Source organism: Carcharodon carcharias, chromosome 13 (genome assembly GCF_017639515.1).
Source record: "Carcharodon carcharias isolate sCarCar2 chromosome 13, sCarCar2.pri, whole genome shotgun sequence".
Classification (NCBI taxonomy): Eukaryota; Metazoa; Chordata; class Chondrichthyes; order Lamniformes; family Lamnidae; genus Carcharodon; species Carcharodon carcharias.
Window position 1 is genome coordinate 101,976,768 of NC_054479.1, and position 13,036 is coordinate 101,989,803.

The 13,036-nt window shown below is 44.2% G+C and overlaps 1 protein-coding gene across 1 annotated transcript in view; it reads left to right on the plus strand.

The window, feature by feature from the left end:
- Positions 1-13,036, plus strand: part of LOC121285634 (mucin-5AC-like) — a 216,452-nt gene that overhangs the window by 104,589 nt on the left and 98,827 nt on the right. The window contains exons 65-75 of the mRNA XM_041202273.1: positions 490-546; positions 1,676-2,017; positions 4,426-4,488; positions 4,777-4,833; positions 5,394-5,453; positions 6,112-6,168; positions 7,690-7,752; positions 8,041-8,097; positions 8,657-8,716; positions 9,392-9,448; positions 10,578-10,919. Coding sequence (XP_041058207.1) covers positions 490-546; positions 1,676-2,017; positions 4,426-4,488; positions 4,777-4,833; positions 5,394-5,453; positions 6,112-6,168; positions 7,690-7,752; positions 8,041-8,097; positions 8,657-8,716; positions 9,392-9,448; positions 10,578-10,919 — 1,215 coding nt within the window. The remainder of the gene's footprint in view (positions 1-489; positions 547-1,675; positions 2,018-4,425; positions 4,489-4,776; positions 4,834-5,393; positions 5,454-6,111; positions 6,169-7,689; positions 7,753-8,040; positions 8,098-8,656; positions 8,717-9,391; positions 9,449-10,577; positions 10,920-13,036) is intronic.

Sequence of the window (13,036 nt, forward strand, 5' to 3'; positions counted from 1 at the left end):
AAATATGTTTTATCCATGTGTCTGTTTGCACCGTTCGCTCATGGAATCTACTTGCTCACCAATGTTTACCGTATCTTTTCCTAAATAACGGTCTGACATTTACATAATATGAAAAATGTTCATTGCACATTGATGGTGATATGCAGCATCTTTTTCAAAGTCTAATAGTTTCAAAACTATAAGATATCAAAGGATGTTCCCCTTAGAATGCTGTAATTGTTCATATTCTTCCATTTTCTTCTTTCACCTGTAACTTTAAAGAATATTTTTGAAACAAAACCAAATATGCAAATATTGCTTTGTCTTTTTCCTGTTTAAGTTTGATCATTTGTACTCAAAGTTAGTTGAGGTAGTCAGTAGCTGTTGTCAATATATTCCTCATTCTTTATGCCTTATTGTCAATTAAATAACCGAATGCCGGAACTCTATCAATGCTGCTGAATTTGCAGTCAGAGTGCAAGGGTTTTCAATGTTTTCCTTTTCCTTCAGAAGTGCCAACTCCATCAACCGTAACAACAACTGTGTCTACAGCCAGTTCTACAACTGGTAAGTGATGCTTTCTTCCAATATCTCCTTTTTCCCTGGCAGACAGTCCCTTAGTTTCGAGGATGACTTGGTTCCATTCCAGTTTGAGGAGTTCCACCAAAGCAATTAAACCCAATGCACGATCTGCAGGTTCTGCCACATGCAGAGCAGATGGTGTTTGGAGGGTCGTGTGGATGACTTGTTTAGAGGTCTGTGTGCTCATTCCACTGACTCGAGTTTGTCTCTGCGATGAATCTCTTGATGTGTGCGGTGTCTCCATTTTGGTCAGTCAGAGGCCAGGGACTCACATGAATCGACAGGGTGTTCTGACCTCTAGGGCAAGCTTTGAGGACATCCTGGAAGTGTTTCCACTGCCGTCCTGGGAGTCTCCTGCTGTGACCTACTTCCAGGTAGAGCTGTTGCTATTGGAGTCAGGAGTCAGGCATACAAATGACATCTCCTGCTCAGCAGAGCTTGTTATGAGTAATTGTCACCTTCCTGCTCAACATGTAGTCTTGGGAGAGGATGACCTTTTTCTCAGGTTTGTGATACTGGATCCCAATTCTCATTTCAATTACTCTTACAAGTCTGCCTTGATCAACTTTGGCCCAGACAATGCAGGTCCATCAGTTCAGTCCTTTAGACCCAAAGCCAATTCCTTGGGATGGGATTATTTGAAAAGTTCAGTGTTCTCAATCTACAAACAATTGCATTTTAACAATTACAAAAATGCTGTTATGACAGGTTTTCCTGGAGGAGTTTTTTCCTTCAGAAGAATAAAATAATTGATGTTTCAACAGTTTAAACTGTGAACTTGCTCACTTCTCCCCACATCTGTCTCCTTGAGTTGCTACTTATTCCCACACATGTTTTCATTGCGATTTTCCACTCTGATACTAAACTGTACAATTTCCATTCACAGCTGCTCGCTGGCTGAACACTTGTCAATTCTATTAGAATCATTGCCAAATATTGTGAAAAGATTTTCCCTTGCTGTGGTGTTGATATTATTAATGTTTCAGAGCATTATCATCAAAACATTCATTTGAAGCATTTACAAATGCTGACTTACTGCCGTCAAATTTATGGTCCCCTTTGGTTAGTTCATGAGCGACTCATTTTTACACATATTTCCCCTTTTCTCTTACAGAGGTCGTCTGCCATGGCAAATGGTCACCCTGGATTAATGAACATACACCTTCTAAGGACAGCCCAGGCGACTTTGAATTGCTTAACCCCAAAGATAATGAATACTGTTCCTTCCCTTATGAAGTAATCACTAACATTCAGTGTCGATTTGCTGATCAGCCTGAGAGACCAATCAGCGAGTCACCAGACAATGTGACATGCGACAAAGACAAAGGGCTCACCTGTGCAGTCTCTAAAAGTGCTATGGAGGAGAAAAGATTTTGTTTTGACTACCAAGTTCGCATTTGCTGTGAGCCAGTGACACCAGTGAGCACAACAAGCACCAGTACAACTTCCACTTCGGGTAAGTGAGAAAGACATTTGCCAGTTCATAATATCTTCATGTTAAATTATATTTGTTTAATAACATAAAGCAGATAAAGAAATCATGATAAAAACAGAATTACCTGGAAAAACTCAGCAGGTCTGGCAGCATCGGCGGAGAAGAAAAGAGTTGACGTTTCGAGTCCTCATGACCCTTCGACAGAACTTGAGTTCGAGTCCAAGAAAGAGTTGAAATATAAGCTGGTTTAATGTGTGTGGCGGGGGTGGGGGGGCGGAGAGAGAGAGAGAGAGAGAGAGAGAGAGAGAGAAGTGGAGGGGGCTGTGTGGTTGTAGGGACAAATAAGCAGTGATAGAAGCAGATCATCAAAAGATGTCAACAACAATTGAACAAAAGAACACATAGGTGTTAAAGTTGGTGATATTATCTAAACGAATGTGCTAATTAAGAATGGATGGTAGGGCACTCAAGGTATAGCTCTAGTTGGGGTGGAGGGAGCATAAAAGATTTTAAAATATTTAAAAATAATGGAAATAGGTGGGAAAAGAAAAATCTATATAATTTATTGGAAAAAAAAGGAAGGGCGAAACAGAAAGGGGATGGGGATGGAGGAGGGAGCTCAAGACCTAAAGTTGTTGAATTCAATATTCAGTCTGGAAGGTTGTAAAGTGCCTAGTCGGAAGATGAGGTGTTGTTCCTCCAGTTTGCGTTGGGCTTCACTGGAACAATGCAGCAAGCCAAGGACAGACATGTGGGCAAGAGAGCAGGGTGGAGTGTTAAAATGGCAAGCGACAGGAAGGTTTGGGTCATTCTTGCGGACAGACCGCAGGTGTTCTGCAAAGCGGTCACCCAGTTTACGTTTGGTCTCTCCAATGTAGAGGAGACCACATTGGGAGCAACGAATGCAGTAGACTAAGTTGGGGGAAATGCAAGTGAAATGCTGCTTCACTTGAAAGGAGTGTTTGGGCCCTTGGACGGTGAGGAGAGAGGAAGTGAAGGGGCAGGTGTTGCATCTTTTGCGTGGGCATGGGGTGGTGCCACAGGAGGGGGTTGAGGAGTAGGGGGTGATGGAGGAGTGGACCAGGGTGTCCCGGAGGGAGCGATCCCTACGGAATGCTGATAGGGGGGTGAAGGGAAGATGTGTTTGGTGGTGGCATCATGCTGGAGTTGGCGGAAATGGTGGAGGATGATCCTTTGAATGCAGAGGCTGGTGGGGTGATAAGTGAGGACAAGGGGGACCCTATCATGTTTCTGGGAGGGAGGAGAAGGCGTGAGGGCGGTTGCGCGGGAGATGGGCCGGACATGGTTGAGGGCCCTGTCAACGACCGTGGGTGGAAAACCTCCGTTAAGGAAGAAGGAGGACATGTCAGAGGAACTGTTTTTGAAGGTAGCATCATCGGAACAGATGCGACGGAGGCGAAGGAACTGAGAGAATGGGATGGAGTCCTTACAGGAAGCGGGGTGTGAGGAGCTGTAGTCGAAATAGCCGCGGGAGTCGTTGGGTTTGTAATGGATATTGGTGGACAGTCTATCACCAGAGATTGAGACAGAGAGGTCAAGGAAGGGAAGGGAAGTGTCAGAGATGGACCACGTGAAAATGATGGTGGGGTGGAGATTGGAAGCAAAATTAATAAATTTTTCTAAGTCCCGACGAGAGCATGAAGCAGCACCGAAGTAATCATCGATGTACCGGAGAAAGTGTTGTGGAAGGGGGACAGAGTAGGACTGGAACAAGGAATGTTCCACATACCCCATAAAGAGACAGGCATAGCTGGAGCCCATGTGGGTACCCATAGCCACACCTTTTATTTGGAGGAAGTGAGAGGAGTTGAAGGAGAAATTGTTCAGCGTGAGAACAAGTTCAGCCAGACGGAGGAGAGTACTGGTGGATGGGGATTGTTCGGGCCTCTGTTCAAGGAAGAAGCTAAGGGCCCTCAGATCATCCTGGTGGGGGATGGAGGTGTAGACGGATTGGATGTCCATGGTGAAGAGGAAGCGGTTGGGGCCAGGGAACTGGAAATTGTTGATGTGACGTAAGGTGTCAGAGGAATCACTGATGTAGGTGGGAAGGGACTGGACAAGGGGAGAGAGAAGGGAGTCAAGATAACGAGAAATGAGTTCTGTGGGGCAGGAGCAAGCTGAGACGATCGGTCTACCGGGGCAGTTCTGTTTGTGGATTTTGGGTAGGAGATAGAAGCGGGCCGTCCGAGGTTGGGCGATTATCAGGTTGAAAGCTGTGGGAGGAAGATCCCCAGAGGAGATGAGGTCAGTGACAGTCCTGGAATCATGATACCTAGTGGGTAGCTGTACTTACCAATTTCTTCAAGATTTGTGCCTTAATATAAATAATGTATCCCAGTTGTAAAATTATCAATGCTGGAGGATTTGGAATTGGAATTCGGTGGTTTTGAAAGTTATTTTCTTGTCAGCAGTGTCAACGACAACACAGGAAATAACTACCACACCTGTGACTGAGAAAACTACTACAGCAGGTAAGTGATGTCTCCTTTCAATATTCACCAGCAAGTCTGTTCACACCGGGATGCTTTTCTCTTTTGCAGCTTTCAAGAAATCTCCACCCATTCATTCAGTCTTGTACACGCATTCTTTTCGATGTAAATGGTTGAAAATTTACTCAGATCTGAATCAGCATTTAGTTTTGTGAACTTCACTTTTGTAGCAAGATCAATATGTTGGTTTTATGCCCACAATCTATAGGAAAACTATGAAATTTACATTGTGGTGCAGTGGCTTTCATTATTCTTCTTGTTCCTCAATAGGGTTGACTACAACAGTGACACCAACTACAACTGGGTCCACTACTGGCTCCAGACCGGGTAAGTAAAGGCTCGTTTTGATATACAGCAGCTGACCAGGAAAGAAGTGAAATAAAAAGATAGTGCTGGAAAAATTGAGCAGGTCTGGCAACATCTACTGTGTATTTCTAGCACTTTCTGCTTTTGTCTCAGATTTCAAGCATTCACAGTATTTTGCTCTTACATGAGTGACAGAGGTGATCTTCTTTCAGCACACACTAGGAGTTCATCACTTCAACATTGGTACATCCTGTGGCCTTACTTTCCAAAGGAAATGGTTGAAATTTTTATTCCTTGAACGAAGCTAGATCAGGGGCCGTGGCTGAGGGGAACTCTTGTGGGCATGAGTGTTCACACCAGCACACTGTTCTCAAATTCACCTTTTAGGCATTGTCAGTCCATTCAGTCATGTGGACCTTAAGTGGGTGGAAGTGACTGAATATTTGGAGACACCTGAACCCAGATGTACTATTTTAAACATCATATTTGCAGCAAAGCCAATAAAATAAAATCTTACAGTGGAACACGATTAGCCTTTATGTTGCATTGCAGTGGGTTTGATTATGTTTCTTGGCCTTCAGAAGTGACCACGACAACAGTGAAATCTGCTACAACCAGGTCCACTCCAGGCTCCACACCGGGTGAGTGATGGCTTCTTTCGATATGCACGAGCCGTCTTGTTTCAACAATTTCCAGACAGTGGAAGTCCATTACTTCACACTTGTCGATTTTTAGTCCAGAACTTCCAGAGTGAACTGGGTGATAACTGACACGTTCAGACGAAGGTCGATCAGAATGTGCACATGAGGAAATATGTTTTATCCATGTTTCTGTTTGCACCGTTCGCTCATGGAATCTACTTGCTCACCAATGTTTACCGAATCTTTTCCTAAATAACGGTCTGACATTTACATAAAATGAAAAATGTTCATTGCACATTGATGGTGATATGCAGCATCTTTTTCAAAGTCTAATCATTTCAAAACTATATCATATCAAAGGATGTTCTCCTTAGAATGCAGTAATTGATCATATTCTTCCATTTTCTTCTTTCACCTGTAACTTTAAAGAATATTTTTGAAACAAAACTAAATATGCAAATATTGCTTTGTCTTTTTCCTGTTTAAAATTTGGTCCTTTGTACTCAAAGTTAGTTGAGGCAGTCAGTAGCTGTTGTCAACACTTTCATCGTTCCTTATGACTTATTGTCAATTAAATAACCGAATGCTGGAACACTATTAATGCTGCTGAATTTGCAGTTAGAGTGCAGCTTTTTTCAATATTTTCTCTTTCCTTCAGAAGTGCCAACTCCATCAACTGTAACAACAACTTTGTCTACAGCCAGTTCTACAACTGGTAAGTGATGCTTTCTTTCAATATCTCCCTTTCCCCTTGGGTTCGAGGATGACTTGCTTCCATTCCGGTATGAGGAGTTCCATCATAGCAATTAAACCCAATGCACGATCTGCGGGTTCTGCCACATGCAGAGCAGATGGTGTTTGGAGGGTCATGTGGATGACTTGTTTAGAGGTGTGTGTGCTCATTCCGCTGACTCGAGTTTGTCTCTGCGATGAATCTCTTGATGTGTGCGGTGTTTTCCCAAATGCAACGTCTCCATTTTGGGCAGTCAGAGGCCAGGGACTCACATCAATCGACAGGGTGTTCTGACCTCTAGGGCAAGCTTTGAGGACATTCTGGAAGTGTTTCCACTACCCTCCTGGGAGTCTCCTGCTGTGACCTACTTCCAGGTAGAGTAGTTGCTATTGTCAACGACCGTGGGTGGAAAACCTCCGTTAAGGAAGAAGGAGGACATGTCAGAGGAACTGTTTTTGAAGGTAGCATCATCGGAACAGATGCGACGGAGGCGAAGGAACTGAGAGAATGGGATGGAGTCCTTACAGGAAGTGGGGTGTGAGGAGCTGTAGTCGAGATAGCTGTGGGAGTCGTTGGGTTTGTAATGGATATTGGTGGACAGTCTATCACCAGAGATTGAGACAGAGAGGTCAAGGAAGGGAAGGGAAGTGTCAGAGATGGACCACGTGAAAATGATGGTGGGGTGGAGATTGGAAGCAAAATTAATAAATTTTTCTAAGTCCCGACGAGAGCATGAAGCAGCACCGAAGTAATCATCGATGTACCGGAGAAAGTGTTGTGGAAGGGGGACGGAGTAGGACTGGAACAAGGAATGTTCCACATACCCCATAAAGAGACAGGCATAGCTAGGGCCCATGCGGGTACCCATAGCCACACCTTTTATTTGGAGGAAGTGAGAGGAGTTGAAGGAGAAATTGTTCAGCGTGAGAACAAGTTCAGCCAGATGGAGGAGAGTACTGGTGGATGGGGATTGTTCGGGCCTCTGTTCAAGGAAGAAGCTAAGGGCCCTCAGACCATCCTGGTGGGGGATGGAGGTGTAGACGGATTGGATGTCCATGGTGAAGAGGAAGCGGTTGGGGCCAGGGAACTGGAAATTGTTGATGTGACATAAGGTGTCAGAGGAATCACGGATGTAGGTGGGAAGGGACTGGACAAGGGGAGAGAGAAGGGAGTCAAGATAACGAGAAATGAGTTCTGTGGGGCAGGAGCAAGCTGAGATGATCGGTCTACCGGGGCAGTTCTGTTTGTGGATTTTGGGTAGGAGATAGAAGCGGGCCGTCCGAGGTTGGGCGACTATCAGGTTGGAAGCTGTGGGAGGAAGATCCCCAGAGGAGATGAGGTCAGTGACAGTCCTGGAATCATGATACCTAGTGGGTAGCTGTATTTACCAATTTCTTCAAGATTTGTGCCTTAATATAAGTAATGTATCCCAGTTGTAAAATTATCAATGCTGGAGGATTTGGAATTGGAATTCGGTGGTTTTGAAAGTTATTTTCTTGTCAGCAGTGTCAACGACAACACAGGAAATAACTACCACACCTGTGACTGAGAAAACTACTACAGCAGGTAAGTGATGTCTCCTTTCAATATTCACCAGCAAGTCTGTTCACACCGGGATGCTTTTCTCTTTTGCAGCTTTCAAGAAATCTCCACCCATTCATTCAGTCTTGTACACGCATTCTTTTCGATGTAAATGGTTGAAAATTTACTCAGATCTGAATCAGCATTTAGTTTTGTGAACTTCACTTTTGTAGCAAGATCAATATGTTGGTTTTATGCCCACAATCTATAGGAAAACTATGAAATTTACATTGTGGTGCAGTGGCTTTCATTATTCTTCTTGTTCCTCAATAGGGTTGACTACAACAGTGACACCAACTACAACTGGGTCCACTACTGGCTCCAGACCGGGTAAGTAAAGGCTCGTTTTGATATACAGCAGCTGACCAGGAAAGAAGTGAAATAAAAAGATAGTGCTGGAAAAATTGAGCAGGTCTGGCAACATCTACTGTGTATTTCTAGCACTTTCTGCTTTTGTCTCAGATTTCAAGCATTCACAGTATTTTGCTCTTACATGAGTGACAGAGGTGATCTTCTTTCAGCACACACTAGGAGTTCATCACTTCAACATTGGTACATCCTGTGGCCTTACTTTCCAAAGGAAATGGTTGAAATTTTTATTCCTTGAACGAAGCTAGATCAGGGGCCATGGCTGAGGGGAACTCTTGTGGGCATGAGTGTTCACACCAGTGCGTTATTCTCAAATTCACCTTTTAGACAATGTCAGTCCATTCAGTCATGTGGACCTTATGTGGGTGGAAGTGACTGAATATTTAGAGACATCTGAATCCAGGTGTACTATTTTAAACATCATATTTGCAGCAAAGCCAATAAAATAAATCTTACAGTGGAATATGATTAGCCTTTATGTTGTATTGCAGTGGGTTTGATTATGTCTCTTGTTCTTCAGAAGTGACCACGACAACAGTGAAATCAACTACAACCAGCTCCACTCCTGGCTCCACACCGGGTGAGTGATGGCTTCTTTCGATATGCAGTAGCAAAGCCAGTGACACGAGGCGTCTTGTTTCAGCAATTTCCAGACAGTGGAAGTCCATTACTTCACACTTGTCGATATTTAGTCCAGAACTTCCAGAGTGAACTGGTTGATAACTGACACGTTCAGATGAATTTCGATCAGAATGTGCACATGAGGAAATATGTTTTATCCATGTGTCTGTTTGCACCGTTCGCTCATGGAATCTACTTGCTCACCAATGTTTACCGTATCTTTTCCTAAATAACGGTCTGACATTTACATAATATGAAAAATGTTCATTGCACATTGATGGTGATATGCAGCATCTTTTTCAAAGTCTAATAGTTTCAAAACTATAAGATATCAAAGGATGTTCCCCTTAGAATGCTGTAATTGTTCATATTCTTCCATTTTCTTCTTTCACCTGTAACTTTAAAGAATATTTTTGAAACAAAACCAAATATGCAAATATTGCTTTGTCTTTTTCCTGTTTAAGTTTGATCATTTGTACTCAAAGTTAGTTGAGGTAGTCAGTAGCTGTTGTCAATATATTCCTCATTCTTTATGCCTTATTGTCAATTAAATAACCGAATGCCGGAACTCTATCAATGCTGCTGAATTTGCAGTCAGAGTGCAAGGGTTTTCAATGTTTTCCTTTTCCTTCAGAAGTGCCAACTCCATCAACCGTAACAACAACTGTGTCTACAGCCAGTTCTACAACTGGTAAGTGATGCTTTCTTCCAATATCTCCTTTTTCCCTGGCAGACAGTCCCTTAGTTTCGAGGATGACTTGGTTCCATTCCAGTTTGAGGAGTTCCACCAAAGCAATTAAACCCAATGCACGATCTGCAGGTTCTGCCACATGCAGAGCAGATGGTGTTTGGAGGGTCGTGTGGATGACTTGTTTAGAGGTCTGTGTGCTCATTCCACTGACTCGAGTTTGTCTCTGCGATGAATCTCTTGATGTGTGCGGTGTCTCCATTTTGGTCAGTCAGAGGCCAGGGACTCACATGAATCGACAGGGTGTTCTGACCTCTAGGGCAAGCTTTGAGGACATCCTGGAAGTGTTTCCACTGCCGTCCTGGGAGTCTCCTGCTGTGACCTACTTCCAGGTAGAGCTGTTGCTATTGGAGTCAGGAGTCAGGCATACAAATGACATCTCCTGCTCAGCAGAGCTTGTTATGAGTAATTGTCACCTTCCTGCTCAACATGTAGTCTTGGGAGAGGATGACCTTTTTCTCAGGTTTGTGATACTGGATCCCAATTCTCATTTCAATTACTCTTACAAGTCTGCCTTGATCAACTTTGGCCCAGACAATGCAGGTCCATCAGTTCAGTCCTTTAGACCCAAAGCCAATTCCTTGGGATGGGATTATTTGAAAAGTTCAGTGTTCTCAATCTACAAACAATTGCATTTTAACAATTACAAAAATGCTGTTATGACAGGTTTTCCTGGAGGAGTTTTTTCCTTCAGAAGAATAAAATAATTGATGTTTCAACAGTTTAAACTGTGAACTTGCTCACTTCTCCCCACATCTGTCTCCTTGAGTTGCTACTTATTCCCACACATGTTTTCATTGCGATTTTCCACTCTGATACTAAACTGTACAATTTCCATTCACAGCTGCTCGCTGGCTGAACACTTGTCAATTCTATTAGAATCATTGCCAAATATTGTGAAAAGATTTTCCCTTGCTGTGGTGTTGATATTATTAATGTTTCAGAGCATTATCATCAAAACATTCATTTGAAGCATTTACAAATGCTGACTTACTGCCGTCAAATTTATGGTCCCCTTTGGTTAGTTCATGAGCGACTCATTTTTACACATATTTCCCCTTTTCTCTTACAGAGGTCGTCTGCCATGGCAAATGGTCACCCTGGATTAATGAACATACACCTTCTAAGGACAGCCCAGGCGACTTTGAATTGCTTAACCCCAAAGATAATGAATACTGTTCCTTCCCTTATGAAGTAATCACTAACATTCAGTGTCGATTTGCTGATCAGCCTGAGAGACCAATCAGCGAGTCACCAGACAATGTGACATGCGACAAAGACAAAGGGCTCACCTGTGCAGTCTCTAAAAGTGCTATGGAGGAGAAAAGATTTTGTTTTGACTACCAAGTTCGCATTTGCTGTGAGCCAGTGACACCAGTGAGCACAACAAGCACCAGTACAACTTCCACTTCGGGTAAGTGAGAAAGACATTTGCCAGTTCATAATATCTTCATGTTAAATTATATTTGTTTAATAACATAAAGCAGATAAAGAAATCATGATAAAAACAGAATTACCTGGAAAAACTCAGCAGGTCTGGCAGCATCGGCGGAGAAGAAAAGAGTTGACGTTTCGAGTCCTCATGACCCTTCGACAGAACTTGAGTTCGAGTCCAAGAAAGAGTTGAAATATAAGCTGGTTTAATGTGTGTGGCGGGGGTGGGGGGGCGGAGAGAGAGAGAGAGAGAGAGAGAGAGAGAGAGAAGTGGAGGGGGCTGTGTGGTTGTAGGGACAAATAAGCAGTGATAGAAGCAGATCATCAAAAGATGTCAACAACAATTGAACAAAAGAACACATAGGTGTTAAAGTTGGTGATATTATCTAAACGAATGTGCTAATTAAGAATGGATGGTAGGGCACTCAAGGTATAGCTCTAGTTGGGGTGGAGGGAGCATAAAAGATTTTAAAATATTTAAAAATAATGGAAATAGGTGGGAAAAGAAAAATCTATATAATTTATTGGAAAAAAAAGGAAGGGCGAAACAGAAAGGGGATGGGGATGGAGGAGGGAGCTCAAGACCTAAAGTTGTTGAATTCAATATTCAGTCTGGAAGGTTGTAAAGTGCCTAGTCGGAAGATGAGGTGTTGTTCCTCCAGTTTGCGTTGGGCTTCACTGGAACAATGCAGCAAGCCAAGGACAGACATGTGGGCAAGAGAGCAGGGTGGAGTGTTAAAATGGCAAGCGACAGGAAGGTTTGGGTCATTCTTGCGGACAGACCGCAGGTGTTCTGCAAAGCGGTCACCCAGTTTACGTTTGGTCTCTCCAATGTAGAGGAGACCACATTGGGAGCAACGAATGCAGTAGACTAAGTTGGGGGAAATGCAAGTGAAATGCTGCTTCACTTGAAAGGAGTGTTTGGGCCCTTGGACGGTGAGGAGAGAGGAAGTGAAGGGGCAGGTGTTGCATCTTTTGCGTGGGCATGGGGTGGTGCCACAGGAGGGGGTTGAGGAGTAGGGGGTGATGGAGGAGTGGACCAGGGTGTCCCGGAGGGAGCGATCCCTACGGAATGCTGATAGGGGGGTGAAGGGAAGATGTGTTTGGTGGTGGCATCATGCTGGAGTTGGCGGAAATGGTGGAGGATGATCCTTTGAATGCAGAGGCTGGTGGGGTGATAAGTGAGGACAAGGGGGACCCTATCATGTTTCTGGGAGGGAGGAGAAGGCGTGAGGGCGGTTGCGCGGGAGATGGGCCGGACATGGTTGAGGGCCCTGTCAACGACCGTGGGTGGAAAACCTCCGTTAAGGAAGAAGGAGGACATGTCAGAGGAACTGTTTTTGAAGGTAGCATCATCGGAACAGATGCGACGGAGGCGAAGGAACTGAGAGAATGGGATGGAGTCCTTACAGGAAGCGGGGTGTGAGGAGCTGTAGTCGAGATAGCCGCGGGAGTCGTTGGGTTTGTAATGGATATTGGTGGACAGTCTATCACCAGAGATTGAGACAGAGAGGTCAAGGAAGGGAAGGGAAGTGTCAGAGATGGACCACGTGAAAATGATGGTGGGGTGGAGATTGGAAGCAAAATTAATAAATTTTTCTAAGTCCCGACGAGAGCATGAAGCAGCACCGAAGTAATCATCGATGTACCGGAGAAAGTGTTGTGGAAGGGGGACAGAGTAGGACTGGAACAAGGAATGTTCCACATACCCCATAAAGAGACAGGCATAGCTGGAGCCCATGTGGGTACCCATAGCCACACCTTTTATTTGGAGGAAGTGAGAGGAGTTGAAGGAGAAATTGTTCAGCGTGAGAACAAGTTCAGCCAGACGGAGGAGAGTACTGGTGGATGGGGATTGTTCGGGCCTCTGTTCAAGGAAGAAGCTAAGGGCCCTCAGATCATCCTGGTGGGGGATGGAGGTGTAGACGGATTGGATGTCCATGGTGAAGAGGAAGCGGTTGGGGCCAGGGAACTGGAAATTGTTGATGTGACGTAAGGTGTCAGAGGAATCACTGATGTAGGTGGGAAGGGACTGGACAAGGGGAGAGAGAAGGGAGTCAAGATAACGAGAAATGAGTTCTGTGGGGCAGGAGCAAG